Here is a 21052-nt window from a genome sequence, read left to right on the forward strand (position 1 = left end):
CCATTTCTATGATCTCTCTGGGATACATCCCCAGAAGTGGTATTGCCAGGTCAAACGGTATGCACTTTTTTTATAGCCTTTTGGGCATAGTTCCAAATTGCTCTCCAGAATGGCTGGATCGGTTCACAACTCCACCAACAATACATTAGTGTTCCAATTTTTCCACATCCTCTCCAGCATTTATCATTTTCCTGTTTTGTCATCTTAGCCAATCTGACCGATGAAAAGTCGTATCTCAGAGTTGTTTTGATTTGTGTTTTTCTAATCAATAGTGATTTAGAGCATTTTTTCATATGCTTATAGATATCTTTTATTTCTTTCTCTGAAAACTGCTTATTCATATCCTTTGACTATTTATCAATTGGGGAATGACTTGTATTCTTATAAATTTGACTCAGTTCTCTGTATATTTTAGAAATGAGGCATGGGAAAGACTTTTCAATAGAAAATCCCTCAGTCACAGACCCCTTCTCAAAATGTTTGTTACCTGTATTCATAATTGCAGATTAGTTAAAATAAAAATACATAATTTTTTCCTATACAAGTCCATGTGCCCTGAAATCTTTTCATGGACTCAAAAGTTAAGAACTTCTGCTTTAGAGAGATTAGAAAGATGGTAATCCAATTTAGTAATAGTTCTGAAGTAGCAGTGGAATCTTTTAAGTAATAATTTTTAATTTTCCACTTTCTACCCCAGAAATATGTGGCATTCATGATGTCAATGGCTGAATCTATGATTAGGTAGTGAGCTTTGCAAATAGATAATATAAGTCATTCCTACATGACAGTATTGTGTACAAGTAAAATACAATGTATAGGATGCTCAATTAAATATTAATTCAATTCAATTTGAGTGCAGTTTCAATAGCTGAATACAGGATATGCTGCATCACCCCAAATAAATGAAAGTCATTTGTGTGACTTTCATTAGGCACAATGAAAAAGGAAACTTCAAATCAATAGAGAAGTTTTGCAATTTTAGTAAATCTCAAGAATCTCTACAAGTTTTTAAAACACCCTCCACCTATAAACCACTGATGTCCATCAAAAAAAAGTGTTACTCAACAGAATTTCTATCATTACTTTTTTTTTTTTTGGGGGGGGGGGGCAATTGGGGTTAAAAATGTTGCCCAAAGTCACATGGCTAGTTTTTGTGTTAAGCATCTGAGGCCGCATTTGAACTCAGATCCTCCTGACTCCAGGACTAGTGCTCTATTCACCGTGCCACCTAGCCGCCCCTCTATCATTACTTTTAAAGTAATGACTTATTTTGAAGACAGTTTATAAGCAGTGCATTAAGAATATTTCTGTCTAGAAACTTTCTATGACTGATGTTTCAAATCCTCCTACAACTTTTTTGGGCCCATTCTGGGTTGGGGGGGGGAGAGAAGGGGACAAATGCTACTATTTTTTTTTTTTTACTTGAAGGGAACTATGGGCAGCTCAGAAAAACCTCCAGTTTCCTAGGCCTAAATCCTCTGACCCTGTTCTGCCTCTTCTGGAATCTACTGGGAACCTACTTCCTTAGAAACTTCCAAATTCATAAGTAATTGGCATCAATGTGTCTACTACGCCAAGGGTAGGAAACTAATCTGACATAATTAAATGAGACTTCCACCTCTATAAAGACTCTTGGCTATTTTCTGCATTGAAGAACTACTCTGTCCTGTGGGACAGCCAAGGTGTTATCAAAGAAATGATATAACCTTGGAAGCAAGAATAGAATGGCACCTCTCATCTAGAACTTTGAACTTCTCCTCCTGCTCGGTCTAAAGATCATTATATCCAAGGTGAGGACACTATGTGTCATGTCCCTTCTAGAGGTTCTGGTTGAATCTTTGTGATCCTGATATATCCTCCTCCTCTCTTCCCTTGTCCCTCTCTCACTCTCTCCCCTCCAGGCATCTCAAGTTAAATAACTTCTTTCCTTTCTGTGAAAATAAACTTGGACATAATAAAGGATTTAATTTCTTTTTGTAGCATTGATTTTGTTCCTTCTTTGGAAATGCACTAATATGCCCAGATATATCTGTGCATGCTTCATGAGACTGGGGATTATTTTATTCTTTTATTTGTACTCCTAGCACTTGGCACATAGTAGGCATCTAATAAAGGCTTGCTGTAATGCAAATTTTGACCCATCCTGGGCAACTCTTTTCTACCTAACATCATCGCCTGATTTCTCTTCCTCGAAACAGTGGAGTTCTTGGACTGTTTACCTATCATCCCAGGTTCTCTCTTCCTATTACATATTTCCCATAAATCTACCCTTGGTTTTCTTCAAAGTTCCTCACTGGTAAGATGATGTGGCCTGCTCACTTGCATCATACAACTTTCCATTTGTCTTCTGTGTAATAGCTACTTTTGATTTTTCAGAAACTGTTGTGGTACACATTGGACAGCAGTATTACAAAAGGGAAGCTTGAAGTCATTAAAGAACTTTGCAATTCCCTGTAATTAATTCACTCTACTCTCCTCCTCCTGTTAGAATACTGCTCCTGTAGAACACCACTTTTGAAAAAGTCTTCCTAATTTTTTGTGCTAGCAAAGAACTGGAAACTGAAGGGATGTTTTTCAATTGGGGAATAGCTAAACAAGTTCTGGTATATGATTGTGATGGAATACTATGATGCTATAATGATTAGCATGATGCTCTCAGAAAAACCTAGACTTACATGAACTGATGCAAACAAACAGAACAAGGAGATCATTAAACACAGTAATAGCAATATTGTACAATGATCAGCTGTAAATGACTTGGCTATTATTAGCAATACAATGATTTAAGACAATTCCAAAGGACTCATGATGTTATCCACCTCCAGAGAAAGAACTGATGGAGTCTGGTCTCAGACATTTATTAGCTTTGTGACCCTGAGCACTTAACTCTGCTTTCCTCAGTTCCTCATCTGTAAAACAAGCTGGAAAAGGAAACAGCAAACCACTTTAGTATATTTGACAAGAAAACACTAACTGGCATCAGGAAAAGTAGGATGTGATTGAACAAAACAAAAATCAAGACTTGATTTATTGTTTTGTGGATTGCCTAGATTTAACAAAGTGGTGCAGAAAATGTTTGTGATGCAGATTTAGGGGGCAGCTGGTGGCACAGTAAATAGTGTGGTAGGCCTGGTGTCACGAAGACACCATCTTCCTGAGTTCAAATTTGGCCTGTCACTTACTAGATATGTGACCTTGGGTAAGTCACTTAACTTCTGCCTTAATCCACTGAAGAAGGAAATGGCAAACCTTTCCAGTATCTTTGCCAAGAAAACCCCATATACAGTATGTTCCATGGGGTTACAAAGAGTGAGACACAACTGAACAAACAACACCCAACATCTATATTAAAGTACTTTAAGGAAAATCTCCAAGTTTCAAAAATGCAATTGCATCAGAATGCGAAAGAGCTGTCTTTTTTTCTTTCACATTTAAGTTTTATTCAATGGAAACAAACAAAGGAGAGAATTTTAGGAGCCCCTCTGGCAGGGGCACCTTATCCACCAGCCTATTCTCACCAGTTTTGAAGCATGAGTGAGAACAGGGGTGTGTGCTTTTCTCCCCAGATGCATACCATACCTTGGGGCATTAAAGGAAGGGTATCTACTGATAAGATGGCACTGGGGAAGGGGGGTAGCAGTCAAGCCTTATGGATTGCTGGTGAGGTACAGTTCAGCTTCTAACTTAGGAATCTAAACTTGGGTACAGAAGCAGGAGACCCTACGAGGTCCTGGGAAAAGCATTTGGGGTGAGGCCTCAGAATCCCCTTTGCAGCACTGTTCCTGAGGAGGTTGGTCCAAGGGGCCACAGGGCAATAGCACTAAGTATGAACACAGCATTAAGTAAGCAAGGGGTCCCTTCTGCTTGGCTGGCGCTGGACAGCGTGGTGGGCAAGAGTAGGCCCTTCTATGGGAAGCAGAGAAAAAGAAGAAGAGATGGAAGCCAGCTCCACTGCCAGAGCTCTGCTGGGGCATCAGCATCAACTAGTGGGGTCCAAGGTGGCAAACGCCTGGAGATGCTAGGGGCCCATCGCCTTCTTTAATGGAAGGAGAAGGTACCAGGGAACATGCTCAAGATGCTGACAAGCTGTCTGCTTGGCCCCAGAGGGTAGGACCAGGAGCACTGGTCAAGCAGCAGAGGCAGAATTGGGCTACAGGCCTGGTATGGGCCCCAGCAGGAGAAGCCCTCAAGTCTTCACACCAAGGGTTGCAGGCCCAGCAGGCCTGTGTTACAGAGCAAAGAAAGTAGGATTTATTTTTTTTCTCCCCCCCCCCCCCCAAATACAACCAACACTAATCAGAAGTCAACTGAGGTGGGCACCTTGGTTTCCGGTGCTTGTGAGGGAGGGTCCCCCTTCCCACCCTGAGGTTAGAACAACTGGATACAAGAGGTACAGAAGTATTGTGGAAGCGGATTTAGAGGACATGGCAATTAATCAGTTAACTGAAGATATGGAAGAATTAATCATAACTTAGATTTTAAACTACTAAGAGTATGGTGGTGCCATTTTAAAAAAAATTATGAAATAGAGGAAAATATGGTTTTGTGGAGAAAAAATGGCTGGATAATATATATATACTGTAAATCAATGTTATCTGAAGAGAAGAATATATTAATTAGGAAATAAAAGAGTAAAACAGAATTTCTTAAAAATAGCATCAAAAACAAAATACTCTTATGCATGTATCACTGTACTAGATTTCAAAAGTATTTTATAGACTATAAAAGGTCAAAGAGTAGCACTGAACACTGTTAACAGACTTTTCAAAGTTTTCACAATCCTACATACTAGTAGGAAAAGGTGTTATCACTGGGCTACAATGAGTACATTTCCTGCCCTCGCTCAGCAACCTCTCCTCCTCTGAAGTTCACTTGATTAAAATCTTTGACCTATTTCTGATCATGGCAGCTGTTATATACCAATTCTCACAGGTCATCCTCCCCACCATTCTCAAAACACATCAGCACCAAGCTCACCATCTTCTTCTCCTTGACCCTATCCATTCCAATCTTCCCCATCTTTTCTAATTATACTGCCCACCTTAATCACTTCCTTCCATCTTCAACCTCTTCTTATCTACTGTTTTTTTTTTCCTTAGAATCTTAAAAAATGCCCAAGTCTCCCTCATCATTAAAAAGCCTTTACTAGACCCTACCATTCTCTTTCTCTCACTCCCTCCTCAACCCTTTGCAGTGAGTCTTTCAGTCTTATCACAATATGAAATCGCTCTCCAAAGTTACTGAAAATGTCTTAACAGCCAAATGACACAGCCGTAGCCCTCATTCTTTTCGACCTGTGCGCTGCTTTGGCCCTGCTGACCACTCTCTCTCCTCTTGGAGTACTCATGACCACTCTCTACTGCTTCTCCTCCCACTTCTCCAATGGCTCCTTTTCTTCTCAGGGCCATGTCTTTGGTCCTCTTTTTTCTTCACACCGAAAGTTCTTAGCCTTTTGTGCATCATGGACTCCTTTGGAAACCTATGGACCCCTTCTCAGAATAATGTTTTTAAATTCATAAAATACATAGTGTTAGAATGAAAACAAATTATATTGAAATACAAGTGTCAACTTTTTTTCTCAAAGTGGACCCAATATTTAAAGAAACAAGTGGACCCCAGGTTAAGAAGCCCTGCTCTACATAGACACAGATTTTCCCCCATTTCCCAAAAACTGATATAGTTTTATCAGTGGAAATGGCATTAAAGAAGAAGCATTACCATCGGTTTTGTACTGTCCCCTAAAGACCACAGGATCTTTCCATTCGACATGTAGCTGAAATCTTCCATATATTGGCTCTCCTCTCCCATTAGAATTGAGGGCAAGGTTTGTCTTCCTTTTCCTTCATTCTTTTTTTTTCTTTTTGGAGGGGGGAAGGCAGGGCAATTGGAGTTAAGTGACCTGCCCAATGTCACCCGGCTACTAAGTGTTAAGTTTCTGAGGCTACATTTGAACTCAGGTCCTCCTGACTCCAGGGCCAGCACTCTATTCACTGCACCACCCCTAGCTGCCCCTCTTTCCTTCTTTTTTTTAAAAAATTAATGTATTCTTAGTTTTCAACATTCATTTCCATAAGAATATCAGTTCTAAATTTTCTCCTCCTCCCTTCCCTTCCACCTCTCCAAGACAGTATGCAATCTAATATAGGTTCTCTATATACATTCATATTAAACATTTTCACATTAGTTGTGTTATCAGTAAGATTCTTGAGCGTAGGAATTGTATCATTTGTTTTTGTATCCTGGCACATATCAGGCACTTGAATTCTAGACTGATCATTGTCTATGGAGATGATGGATATATCTATATATTCAGTCTCAGTCTCTCCCTGAGCTTCAGTCTAACATCACTAATAGACACTACAATCAGATATTCCAGGGAATACTGCAAACTCAACCTGTACAAACAGAACTCAACTATCTTTTCCTCTCATACCCACTCCTGGCTCCAAGCTTAACGATTTCTGTTGAAGGCATTACTATTTTTCCAGCATTTCAGATTGGTATCGTGTTATCCTTTACTCTACCCTCTGTCTCACACTATGTATCTAATTCACTGACAAATTATTCCATTTCTACCTCTGTAACACCTCTTGCATTTGACCCCTTCTCTCTACACACATGGCAGTCACCTTAGTTCAGAATCTCATCACTTCTTCCCTAAATTATTCTAATAGTCTCCTAATTGGTCTAGCTACCTCAAGCTTCTCTTCATTCCAGTGTATCCTATATTGGTGCCAAGGTGACTTTCCTCAAATGCAAATTTGACCATGACACTCCCCTACTTAATTAACTCCAGTGGCTCCTTATTGCCCTTGGGACAAAATATAGACTCCTATGTTTAGTTTTTAAATTTCTTCACAATGTGGCAGCTACCTATTTTTCCAATTTCAATATATGACACTCTTCCCTCCTGCATTTTGCAATGCAGACAACTGACCTCTCTGTTCCTTTCACAGGACACTCCATCTCCAATCTCCAAGCCTTTGCACTGGCTGTCCCTGCTGACCAGAACACGCTCTCAACCTCACCTCTCTCTCATGGAATCTTTTTCTTCCTTCAAGATGTAAATAAAATACCACCTTTTAGAGGAGAAACATTTCCTGATTCTCCAATTAATAGTGTCCTGTCTCTCTAAGCACTTTGTAAAAAAAGTACTTTATTTTAGTTATCTCCCCCAAGAGAATGTACCTCCTTTAAGGAGGATTGTTTCATTTTTGTATTAACATCCCCAGTGCCTGGCATGTTCACTGTCGTTGTTACCGTTATTAAAGGGATCAATAAATAGACACAAGGAACTTTCTGATAAACTTGAATTTTAAAAAATTGCACATAAAAGATGGTAGCAAGTATAAACATGAAAGAGGAAAACAATCTTGTAAGAATAGCATCTGGAACACTCAGAGTGAGCTGTATATGGAGAAAATTTTTTTCAGTAAATAATTCAAAGGGAAGATCAAATTAAGGATTAGACTGATTCTTGGGTTTGATGGACACGATAGCAGACTACAGAGAGAAAGTCAAACTAACCAACTCTTATTTTGCTTGTTTTTCTTGCAACTACTCAATTAGGAAGTGTAAGGGCTATGGGATTTAAAGATCTTCCATGCCCCATTGGACTTGCTGACTTAGCAGGAAGGGGCGGAGCAAGAGGAAGCGGAGCCAAGCTAGAGTTCCTGCAGTGGCTAGCAGTGGTGGCGATGGCAGCAGCAGCAGCAGAGGCAGCGGCAGCAGAAGAGCGAACCCCTTTTTGAGTCAGCCAGAATTTCTGCTAAGGACTCCTGCTGAGGACTGCCAGGGGCCAGAGCTGCTGGGAGCGTGTTTCCTGGACACTGGGTGGTTGCTGTGAGTGGGGAGAGGAGGACCTTTGCCTGAGGTAGCCTGTTCTATTTTAAAGGCTTGAGAATGTGGGTGCTTTCTACTTTATCTACCTGTGCCAATTTCATAACTACTCTGATGGCTTTGACTTTCTGGTTTTTGGACTCAGTCTTTTGATATTTTAATAAATGTTCTAGCTTATTCCCCCATATAGAAAGCCTGATATATTTTGTGATTGATAATTACATCAGCATACCTGTAATTTCTGTAGGCATTGTGAATATTGCATTGCTGATACAGGAAAGAAAAACAGACAGTGGAAATCTAAATAAAGGAGAAGTAAAGAGCACCTAGCCACCTTCACTAAGTGCAAGTCACAGGCTTGGACAAAAAAAATAACCCTAGGGTACTGGAAAAATGGATTCCTGGATCTCTTTCAATGATACTGGGGGCACACTGAAATAACCTGACCAGCAAGTATTTATTAATATACTCCCTCTGTTTCAAAATGCAGCTTAACATTCACCTTTTACATGCAGTTTTGCTGACCCCAAACTAATGCATTTCCTCCCTAACCCCAATTACCTTATGATGATTCCATATATATTTCTATATGTACCTGTTGTCTCCCTCTTTAGGACATAAGTAATTTGGGGCTATTTCATTATCTGTATTTCTATCTCTAACACATAGCATAGTTCCTGACACACTGTAAGTATTTAATAAATGACTGAGTGGTTAAGTGCTTACTATGTGCTGGGCACTGTACATACTTAAGTATATACCAATACATAAAATGAATAAAAGTTGTTTGGGCAGGAGATGCACTAGCAGCTGGATGACTAGGAAAAGAATTCATGTAGAAGATGAAGTCTTGTGAAGTCAGATTCATGTGAAGCTGAGTTTTGAAGGAAATTCCTTTAGAAGGAATTCCAAAAGGCAGGAATGAGGAGGGAATGCCTGGAAACAGAGATGGAAGATGGAATACTGTTTGGGTTAAACAATGGGTAGAGGACAGGATAGCTGGATTGTAGAGATGAGGGGGAGTAAAGTAGGAAGGGACCAGGATGTGAAAAAGATTTCAATGCCAAAAAGAATTTTATACAGCTGGAAGGCTGCATGTGCATGTGTGCACATGTGCATGTGTATCTATGTCTTTGTGTTTGATGATCAGATCTGCATTTTATTTTATTTTATTTTTTAAAGCAATCGGGGTTAAGTAACTTGCTCAAGGTTACACGGCCAGTTATTTCTGGGCGTAGTGCTAAGTGTCTGAGCCCGGATTCGATCCCCAGGTCATGCCGGTGCTCTTACTCGCTGTGCTACCTGGCCGCCCCCAGATCTGCATTTTAGGAAAATCAACTTAGTTGTTGTATGGAGAATGGATTAGAATGTAGAGAAGCTTGAGGCAGGGAGATCAAATAGGAGGATTGCAGTAGCAGTCCAGGAAAAAAACAGTAAGACCCCTGAACTAAAGTGATAACTGTACAAATGAAGAGGAGAAAAATAACAGTACAGACTTTAAAAAAAAAAAGGAAGAAGCAAAGTTTCCAACTATAGGCTAGTGAGTATGACTTCAGTTTGACAAAATTCAAGAAAATGTTACATTAAAAGATTAGGTTATGTGGTATTTATGTGGAGAAGTAGTCAATAAGCACCAGCATGACTTCATTAAGACTAATGATCCTATGACGTCATGGGGAGTGCATTCCAGGATGAGGAATGGTTAATGCAAAGGTACAGAGACAGGAGGCAGTGGAATATCATGTGAGATACAGAGAGAAGACTGGATTGCTTGGATCATAGCCTGTTGGAGGTGGATTAATACTCAAAGAGCCAGGTTGTGAATGGCTTTAAAATCAAATAAAAGGAGTTTATATTTTATTTCAGCCGTTTTTCAATTGTGTCTCATTCTTCATGACCCCATTTCTTGGCAAAGATACTGGAGTGGTCATTTCCTTCTCATTTTACAGATGAGGAAACCGAGGCAAAGAGGGTTAAGTGCCTTGCCCAAGGTCATAAAGCTGGTGTCGGAAGTCAGATTTGAACTCAGGAAGAGAAATCTTCTTGAATTTTGGCCCAGCACTCTATCCGCTGCACTACCTGGCTGTCTTTATATTTTATGCTAGAGGCAATAGGAAGCTACTAGAATTAGCTGAATATAATGTTCAGATCTGTGTTTAAGGAAAATCATTTGGTAGCAGTATATCAGATGGACTGCAACTTAAGAGACTTAAAAGTAGGGAGAAAAATTAGGAGGCTGTTGCAATAATCTAGAAAAGAAATAATGAGGGTCTGAATTGGCATGGGAGCTGTATAACTGAGCAGAAGGAATTAGATGGGAGAGATGCAAAGTAGAAAAAGCAAAATTTGTCAACTTGGTTGGAGATAAATTTGCAGACTGAATGAAGCTGAGAGTTAAAGGTGATGAATCAGATGACTGGTCAGTATACTAAAAGATGTCAATAAGTCTGAATGATGGATCAAATCAAATAGGGTAAAATTTCAATTCTATACTTAGTTTTCTGCCCTGGTAACTTTTAAGCTAGAGGAAGGCTGGCCAAATAATAATTTGGTGGTAAAAGAACTATTGGACTGAAGCTTCAGACAAGTGTGACATGGTAGCCAAAAACACACTGTTGCTATCCTCTACTAAAATCAGTGTCCATAGAAAGAAGAGTGCTGATAATTCTGTTATACTCTGCCCTAGTCAGATGACATCTAGAGTAATTTATTCAATTCTAATATTTTCAGAAGGAAACTGACAAGCTGGTCAGAAGAATGTAACCAGAAACCATACTATTCAAGGACTGGCTAATAGAATCAGGAAATGTTTAATATGAAGAAAAGAAGATCTGAAGAGGACATTATAGCTACAAGTATCTTTAAAGATGCCATATGAAAGATAGATGCATTCTTCTTGGCCTCATATGGTAGAATTAGGAGCAATGAAGAGAAACTTCAGAGAAGCAAATTTAGATTTAATGTAGCAAAAAGCTTTCTAATAACTAGAGCTACACAAATGTGGGAGGGCTTGTTTTGAGACAGCAGACAAGAAAATGTAAAAATTTAAGGCATTATTTGATAACCAGAGGTCTGAATAACCAAGGTAAGTCAAATTAGGCTTCATGATTCAACTTCTAAGGGATGCTAGTAAAGCACTTAATTTGTACAAGGTTCTCAGTAGAGTCTTAAAGTTAGGATGAAAGCTCCTTGAGAGCAGGGATTGTTTCATTCCTTGTATATTTATCCTCACCACCTCAAATAGAAGGCCATTAATAAATGTCTGAATGATTAAGGTCTATTACAGCCCTTTAGGAAAAGACAAAATGTCTTATGCAATTAGTCATGGGCAAATATTTTAAATTACATACCAAAAGTAAAATGTTCATGAATTTTTATATGAGAAACTAGAGTAATAAAATTCAAATAAGGTATTTATAAATAACTAAAAATACACCAATAATCTTACCTTTAGCTCTGCTTGTATGAATTCTGGCACGAACCCAAACTACTTCATCAGCTTTCTGTACTGTCAGGTCTTTAACTCGAACCAAAATTCGATCTGCATGAAACAAGTTAAGCAAGTTAACAAGTCTGAACAAGTAATCTACAGTTTAAATCAAGTCAATCTACCTTCAATCCTATTTCAGTGTAACTACTAGCTTCAGTAATTGGCATAAAACTAGGTGAATAGTTTTATCCTGTCATCTCTTGATAGCTCCTAGGATTTCTTATTTCTTATATCATTACTCTACCAAATACCAAGTATATATATTTTTTAAATGCTTTATTAACTTCTGATTTACATTATTCATTTCCGCCAGATTTTGAGTTACAAATTTTCTCCCCATTTTCCCCCACCCATCCCCCCAAAACAGCAGTCCCACAGGATATCCCCACCTCCAATCTGCTCTCTCCCACATTTTCTCCCATACTCGTTTGGACTTTTCCAGTGGATCTCTATGCCTCAATGCCTGTATATCTTATTTCTTAATTACATGTTAGATGGTATTAATAATAGTATATATATATATATATATATATATATATATATATATATACACACACACACACACACACACATACACACACATATATATATATTTGAATATTTGATTTTAAAACTTTCAATTCCAGATTCATTCCCTTCCCCCCCTGCCACTCACCCCCACTAGGAAGATAAGTAGTTCAGTATAGGTTATATATGTGTGACTAATGCAAAACAATAACATAGTAGATATATTGTAAAAGACTGATTATATTTCCCTCCCTCCTATCACACCTCCCACTTGTTCTATTCTCTACTTTGATCCTGTCCCTTTTCAAAAGTGGGTGCTTCCAACTTCCCTCTCCCCCCAGCCTGCCCTCCCTTCCATCATCCCCCCTTTCATCCCCTTCCCCCCCTATTCTCCTGGAGGGTGAGATCCCCTATTTAGTGTGTCTTTCACTCCCTCCTCAAGCCAGATTCAATGGGAATAAGGTTGACCCATTCCCTTTTGCCTTCCTATTCTTCCCCTCCATTGTAACCATTTTCCCTTGCCTCTTCTGTATGAGATAGTTTGCCCCAATCTGTCTCTCCCCATCTCCTCTCATTATATTCCTCTCACCGCTTAATTTCACCTTTTAAGTATCATCCCTTCCTGTTAAATTGGTCCTGTGCCCTCTATCTATGTATACCTGTAAACATATATACACACATTCACATATGTATTCATATGCCCATATACCCTCATATATATATATTTCTAATCCCTTCAACTACTGAGAAAAGTTTCCGAAGTTACAATTATTGTTTTTCCATGTAGGAATGTTAATAGTTCAACTTTGATAAGTTCCTTATGATTTCTTTTCCCTGTTTTACCTTCTCATGCTTCTCTTGCTTCTTGTATCTAAATGTCAAATTTTCTATTCAACTTTGTTTTTTTCAGCAAGAATGCTTGAAAGTCCTCTATTCCACTGAATGACCATATCTTCCTCTGAAACATGATACTCAGTTTTGCTGGGCCAAATACCAAGTATAACAAAATTTCAATGACAACAAGGAGAAAATGCTTATGTCTTTTTTTCCTACTTAAAAATGTTAAAGCCTACAATTGAAATTAGGAGAGGACTACAGGGAAATGCACAAAGTAATAATTAAGGGTGAGGTTGGGTATGATGAGGAGCAAAAATGGTTACCAAGAGAAGAGACTGGTTTATTTTATATGCTGAAAAATAAAAAGGTTTGGCTAGTGACCTGCATTTAAGATAGTGACTATAAGTAGAGGTTCTTAACCTGGGATCTGTAAATGTTTCATAAAATATTTTGATAACTGTATTTAAACACAATTTTCCCCATTATAATCCTATGTATTTTATTTTATTCACTTAAAAAACTGAAGTGATCTAAAGACTCCACAAGGCTGTCAAAATGTTCTAGGAAACATAAAAACATTAACTCTTGGCAGATAAAACTCTGTGGCAAAAATGATGGTGACAACTAGATCAATGCACTTAGTAAGATGCACTAAAGGATTAAGTAGGAATAATATAAAATAATGGTTTTTATCTGATTTTGCAATAGTGTACAGTACTGTATGGATATACAATTGTATGTGATCTAATCTTTTCCAGACTGCCCAAGGGATTCATGATATAACAAAGGTCAAGAACCCCTATATTAGACAATGATAACTGGTACAATCTCAGTTTTGGATGATCTTAGATGAAGAACCATTTTTGATTTATTCTATATTATTACAGTCTATACACTGACTAACCTGAGCATGATAAAAACATGGTTTAAGTTATTATGCCACCTATTAGACACTGTTAGGAACCAATCTAGACCAGAAAATCCATCTGGTCTGAACTAAAGGACTCTTACTATTAGTGCAGAGGAATTACACTACATACATATACATCAATCCACGTAATTGAACAAATAATCAGACATCTCTAACCTACATTGGTTTTTCAGTGTGGACCTGTTATTTCATCACTATAGGGAGCTCCCTCTAGCAATTAAAATTTTTAACTTATCTAGAGCTTGTGCTGCTGGGCTAAAACTACCTTATCTGATGCTTGTTGATCCTCTTAAATTTCAAACAAAAAATTATTTCAATTTATGTTTGAGTTGTTCCTGATTAAAAAAAAAAAGAGTCTAAATGCATTAAGGGAGCTGGGTTAATGGGAATTAGTGAATCATTTTGTAAAATAAAAATACTTCTGAGAAGCAACAAGAGGATCCTGACTTGTCTTTTTTTTTGGAGGGGTATGGGGGAGAGGTCAGGCAAGTCCCTACCTTTACTCTGTCTTCTTGGCTTTGCCCTTATTTTTTATGGTAAACTTTGCCTATCATTTTTTGAAAATCAGGGCCCGACTATACACCCAGACCACAACTACCCACCAACCCCACTTCATTTTCAGTTTTTATATAGTTTCTTTTTCCAACTGTTTGCACAGAAAACTATTCACATTAATCTAGAAAGAAAAAAGAAAAGCAGGAAGACAGGGATAACATCCTTTGACTCAATCAAATCATACTTATAATTATGAAAAGGCTCCTTATTCCCAAAGGTTTATTATATTGCCTTAGAAAAGCAAAGCAGTCAATGTCACATGCAACACTGAAATTGTAATTACAGTACTCACTCTAACACAAAGTACATAAGCACAAATCTCATATTTTGGTGTAAATATGCTTCTTTACAATTTCTTTTCTCTTTTGAAGATCATAAAGAGCCCTGGATTTGCCATTGGTGGAACTGTGTTCCACTATGGTCTCTGCCACTTAGTTTCTTGTGACCCTCAACAAATCATTTAACCTTTCTTGGTCTCAGTTTCCTCATATGCAAGATAAAAGGAGTTGGACTAGCTGTCCTCTAAGATCCCTTCAAGATCTAAGTAGAATACTATGATCCTTCTACATAGAGTATACTCACACAAGCAAGAGGTAGAAAAGAGTTAATTTTTTGAGAGAGGAACAGTTTTCACAGCCAAAAGTAAAAAAGAACAGATCAATGAATCAAAACAATATTTTCTGCAACTAGCACTTCCTAAATTTGAGATCAAATCTCTACCGAGGTCTATTTCCAACTGGACTAAATAGTTATTTCTCCTTTGTGTAGATTCAGTCAATAGGAGACAAGAAAGGGAACAAAGGCAAAAACAGTATAACCTCCTACTAGAAAAATTAATGTAACTCAAAAAGAAAAAGTTACAAAAAGGTCAAGGTTAGAATAGTAAGGCAGCCAGAAAGATGAAGTGTGAAGCCAAAGCAATACAGAGTGAATTCACTAAGAGAGAATTTTGAATAGTTGATTGTTTAGTTGACAGTTCTGGAGATTGAAAGTTCCGAGGGGGTTCTGATGAGCTGTGGAAACAGAAGATATTTCACTTCCTTCTCCTAAAATTCGACCTACATTCAATATACAAATTTGGAAAACCTATGGTAGCAAGTATTATAAAACTGTATGTGAGATGGCATTAAAAATTAAGGTTGAATAAATGAACTCAGGTTTATTCCAAACCTAAGATTATATGATTCTACAACTTCAGAAAATATAAAACTAGCACAGGGAATGACTTTACTGATTGGTTATATCAGGTACACTGTAGTTTGATTAAATAAATTTGGAAGGGAAAGTGAATTTGTGATAAGGGACTAGAGTAAGTTCAAAAGGATGTAAATAAAACTATGAATGTCCTATATCCTAAGAGTACAAAATTGTTGAGCAGTTCTCTTATTTGAAGCGTTCAGCTGTCTAAATATATAGCAGCAGTTTTAGTTTTACAAAAATATAAATCCATGTATCAGGCAAAAGAATAAAAATAAGTTATTAATAAAGAGAAATGAAAAGAATTTTTTTAAATTAAGCTTTTTATTGGGCAAAAAGTTATAGGCAAAGCAGAATTCAAATGAGAAAATCAGATTTCAAAGGAAATAATCATGAAATACCAAGCTAAAGACTAAAATAATGAAAAAAATCTCAAGATAACACTTTTACAAAGGTTACCATGGCATACATTTAAACTACAATACCATCCCCAAATATTTTGAATTAAATGAAATGAGAATATGGGAAAGACTTAGCAAATTCAAAGCAGGCAGAAACAATCATAATTATATCTAAAGAGATATGTGCCTAGAATAGGCAAAACTTTGTAAAGAATCCAAAGTAAATGGATTTGAAGAAATTAACTTTAAAATATCAATACTCCTAAAAATATTTACTTCTTCCCTTCCATTGAATAATGCTAAGTTCTCATTTAAAATACTAAATGTTTCTGCAAGTGAGACCTTACTTTACTATTTTATTTTAAATCAAAGATCCTACAAAGATAGAATTATGAATATATTTTAATATCTTTTTAATAGGATATAACATAGTATGATTCACATTTTCTAATTAGATATTTTATTGCTCTTAAGATGATAGGCTTGTACATCAACCACTAGAAGGAACCTTATGAAAGATAACCTATTCCAAAGGTGTCATATCTACCACACTTCTGAGTGCTGCAGATTAAAATGTAACTTGGAAATATTTAACAACAACAAAAAAAAATACAACAAAACATACATAGTTTTCTAAGTCATTATGTGCCCACAGGGATCCATACATATGGTTTACTAAGCTGGTTTCTATTTGAATTTAACATTACTGATCTAGTCCAACTTCCTATCCCCCCTCCCCCCACCGAAAAAAGATGAGGAAATTAAGGTCCAGAGAAGGAAAGTGACTTTCCCAAGTCACATAACTTGTGACAGAGCAAGGATTTGAACTTAGGTTTTTTGACTATAAATTCATCATTGTTTTCACTGTATCACAGAATTTAAAACACATTTTCTTGGCATTAGGTAAGAAAAAATTTAATCTTTGCAAAAAATAGTAACTAACCTGGTTTCTCTTGTGATTGTATCATTGAAGATATTCCGTATCTTTCTTTAGCATAATCCTAAATTTAAAAAAAGATTTTGTATGTTATGTCTTTATACTGAAAATACCAAGTCATACAGTAAATCAATTTATTTTTTAAAAAATGAATATAAAAATAGATTTAACATTTAGTACCACTTTGATTCAGATATTCAGAACCCCAAGGGAATTGAGAGGTATAATAAAAGAAAAGGCTAAGCTGATATATACCCTGTTTAGAAAGGGACATGGCATGTCTTTTTACCAGCAGAACTTAAATATCATCTAATACAAAACACATTTATTAATAATATCTAGCATTCACATTCACAGATGTTTTAAACCTTGCAAATCACTTTATATGCATTTTTTTTCAAAGCAATTGGGGTGAAGTAACTTGCTCAAGGTTACACGGCCAGTTATTCTGTGTGGGTGCTAAGTATCTGAGGCCAGAACCGATCCAGGGTCTCTCGACTCCAGGACCGGTGCTCTTACTCACTGAGCCACCTGGCCACCCCATATGCATTTTTTGACATCCTGACAACAATCCTGTGAGGTAGATGTTACCCTTATCTTCATTTCACAGATGAGAAAAATCAAGGTTAAGAGATTAAGTGCCTTGCCCAGAGCCACACAGCTATTTTTGAGGCAAGATTTGAAATTAAGTCTTCTTGACTCCAACTCCAATTCTTGATCCACTGTGCCAAGCATAAACTTACATACTTTTAATGTTTTCTCCAAAATGTGTCAGACTGTTTCAAAGCAGTGAAATAAATTCCTATATGCTAGGAGGAAGACAAATATTACAGATTAGTCTGGCTAGATTACCTTATTAGCTTCTTCTTATTCCAGGAATAAGTATTTAAAGACTTAGAACCAATTTTGGAGGAAATTCTTTTGAGTTCCAGATTTCTATATAGGCTTCAGATCTGACATATTTAACATAATAACTTATACTTTTCCCTTAAGAGATCAAAAGATGCCTCACCTCCTAATTTTGTATTTAAAATGGCTCTTTCATAGAAAACAAGTTATTGTACATTATAAGGTTCATGATTTTTGTGTTATTGGATTTCATGACCTCAATCTTATATCTAGAACTCCTGTATTTGTAAAGCTTTATCATTAATTCAAAGGTTCGTATCTCAAAAATCAAAAGGAAATTTTCCTTAGTTTTGTGACAGTGTAAATAGTAGGTATTTCTAATGTAATCTGTCAATTTCTGTCTAGTCATTATATTGCTATTAGATAAAATATGGTTTATTATAAGAAAAGGGAAATTCCCTCCTTGCATCTACACAGAACCTTGAATATTAAGTCAAGAAATTAATCTGGACCATATGCATATACGCAACCACAATACTAAAAGGATAATTCAAACCTTTCATTTTCACAAGCATCAAAACTACATCCATGTAGCAGTTGAATCTGCAAGTAGCCACAGATCCCTCTATGCACTAGTAGGCCTCTGTGAATTTGTGAGCTGGATTAATATTTGATCAAGGAATTATTATAGAGAATAGCAGCTCTCATTTACATAGACAGCACTTGTAAACTTTAAAGCAATTTAAAACAATTATGTGAGCCAGGTTGTACAAATACTCATTTTATAGCTAAGGAAAGGGCAGAGATTAAGTGACTTGGCTAGGGTTACCAAGCATCTTAGCCAAAGAACTAAAGTCCAGCTTTTTTCATGGGGTCTTCCTATGCCTGTAATACCTTCATATTTTAAGAACTCTATTCCACAGAGAATTCAAATCAGCAACCTACTATATGCCAGGTTTTAAGTGTTATACATATGGTACAATTATGGAATCTAAAAAGAGATTTAATAGTCAGTGCCACTTTTGATTCAAATGTTCAAAATCCTAAGAGAACTGAGATGAGCAATAAAGGAAAAGGCTATGTCTACACAAACACCATGTTTAGAAAGGATCATGGCATATTTCTTTACCATCAGAACATAAATATCATCTAACACATATTTATTAGTAATAGTTAGCATTTACATATGGTTTAAGGTTTACAAATAATTTTACAAGTCACCTTTGATCCTGACAACAATCCTGTGAGGAGGTAGAAGGTATTATTCTCATTTTATAGATGAGAAAATTGAGGGCAAGAGATTAAATGCCTTGTCTAGAAACTCACAATTATTGCGCAGATTTGTGAATGACAAAGGCACTTTATTCAATTTATTATCTATTCAGAACTCTTTATGAGAATAGGAGAAAAGATTAAGATACTCTAATATTAGCACAAAAATGCACAAGGGGTTGCCAGTCTGCTTTAAATCTTTTTAGTTTTGCAAAAGGGGAATGGTGGTGTGTTTCTGCCACAACCACCAAATTTAGGAAAAACATTTCATCTCAGTTTCTAATGCTGGAAAAATGAAATTAACACCTCTGATAAATCCTGAAGAAATTGCAATTATGGGTGTGAAAATTAATTAAATTAGGTTGTTTTTTTTTTAAGAACCAATAGTATTGAATACACCTTTAAGGGCCGACTTTAAAGCACATTTGGGGGTACATAAGTTACCTTCTCCACAGAGAACACTTTTGAGGGTCAGGAGGTGAGGGCAGAGAGCACAAGTATGGACCTAAGCCAGAGGGATCAGTGGAGCTTCGGGTGTCTACTTTTTTATGTTAAGGATGAGAGTGTGTTGGGGGGGGGGGGGGGGTAAAGACCCCCGTGTGTGTTTGTGGGCTATGTAAGGACCTCCCCCCCATGTTTGTTAGAAGATAGGTAAGGACCCCCGTATGTGTATTTGGTGGGGGGGGAGGGTGATATCGAGCCTCCACCATGTGTTTAGGGGGGTTAAGGTCTCCCGTTGTGTATTGGGGGGTGGTTAAGGACCCCCATGGCCGGGGTCATTCTGCAAAAAGCACCCACAGGAATACAGGCGCGCACACACACCGCCACGCTTTAGGGCGAGTCCAGGTTCCGGACTCAGGAGGCCTCGTCGAGAGAAGGGGGTCACTGAGACTACAGACAGCGAGTAGGCCCCAGGGCCTGGGCTGGCCTGGGTTTCTCGGTGACCCTCTAGGGCAGGACCCGAGCTCACCCTTCTCCCCCACCCCTCAGAGCAGGTCCGCCCAGACGACCTAGTCCTCCCGGCCCCAGGGAAGAAGGAAACCCACTTCCGCCGCCTCCATGATCTCCCGGGGCTTCTCCTGACTCTGGCTGCTGGCGCTGGGCATCGCGAACGACTGGACTGTGGCGAAGGCGCCACGCTTCCTCAACTCGTCGACCAAGAGCTTCTCGCTCCCTCCGCCCCACCTGATCCTGCTCCCGCCCCCGACGGCTCTTCAGACACGCAGCACACGCACTCACGTCGCGCACGTCGGCGCCGCCGCCGCTGCGAGTGTCCGTCCGAAAAGCTCGCGAGACGGACTTCTCTTTCCCACTCTCTCGAGATCTGGAGGGAGCCAAGAATGGGAGGAAGGCGGGGCCAAGACCTCCGGGTGTTTCGCGACCCTAGTCGGCTGTGGCGGGGGCGGGGACTGGGCAAAGTGTGCGTGATCTGAGGGTTTTCTCGCGGGATTCCTCTAAAGGGGGAATTGGGGGGAAATGCAAGTTACGCCTGGGACTGGAGTCGTTCAGTGTTTTGGATCTCTGGATCTAAGAACCTGAAGTTGTTTTCACCACGTTGATCTCCCTATTCATTCCTTACCAGCCAAATCCAGTGGTCTTCTTGAGTCCTTTTGTGTAGTTTTGACATTGCGGGCAGATCCTTTCTAGGGATACTATGGGGGTGGGAGTGGAAACACTCCTCCCGTTCTCCCCCCTCCCCAATTTTCTCCTTACAGGTTCCTAGCTCTTCTCCGACCTTCTAACCCAGGGTGTCCCAGCATGCCCTGTCCTGGGACTGCTCTTCATCGTCCTCTCGTGGGAGTCGCATCGACTCCCTAAGGCTTCAGTCCTTATGTAGATGTGCTTTCCCAAATGTTATGTATCCAGCCCTTACCTCTCTCCTGAGCTCCATTTCTCTGTCATTCATCCAAGGAATATTACAGAAGGCCTAGGCTCTCAATCACGGTGACATCCTCCCCTCTTTTTTCACTTCCTATATACGATCATTTGCCAAGTCTCGTGAATTTCACCTCCACCACACCCCAATCTGTCAATAAATATTAAGTACCTAACACGCGCCAGCGCCAGACCTGTGTTACGTGCTGGGGATATAAAAAAAAAAAAAAAACAAAAGACAGTCACTGAAGTCCCTTTCTCTCCACTGATGTAGCCACCACCACTACTTCACGCTCTCCTCACCTTTAACTTGGGCTAGCTACTTCAATATGCTGTATATGCTACATATGCACTGGGGATAC

General features: G+C 38.4%; 1 protein-coding gene across 3 annotated transcripts in view; it reads right to left on the reverse strand.

The window, feature by feature from the left end:
- The window catches only part of DARS1 (aspartyl-tRNA synthetase 1), a 93804-nt gene extending 72998 nt beyond the window's left edge, over positions 1-20806 (reverse strand). Inside the window, exons 1-3 of one of the 3 annotated variants that reach the window (XM_069067853.1) lie at positions 20689-20806; positions 16701-16758; positions 11288-11380 (exon numbers count right to left, since the gene is read on the reverse strand). In XM_069067853.1, coding sequence (XP_068923954.1) covers positions 11288-11380; positions 16701-16758; positions 20689-20721 — 184 coding nt within the window. In that variant the 5' untranslated portion in view covers positions 20722-20806. Of the gene's footprint in view, positions 1-11287; positions 11381-16700; positions 16759-19861; positions 20055-20688 lie in introns of those variants that run through there. The other 2 variants (XM_069067854.1, XM_069067852.1) reach the window with 2 other exon arrangements.
- Positions 20807-21052: the final 246 nt, after the last annotated feature.

This window comes from Petaurus breviceps, unplaced genomic scaffold, assembly GCF_028583685.1.
Source record: "Petaurus breviceps papuanus isolate PSGF00001 unplaced genomic scaffold, PetGlider_PUasm1.0 90752, whole genome shotgun sequence".
Classification (NCBI taxonomy): Eukaryota; Metazoa; Chordata; class Mammalia; order Diprotodontia; family Petauridae; genus Petaurus; species Petaurus breviceps.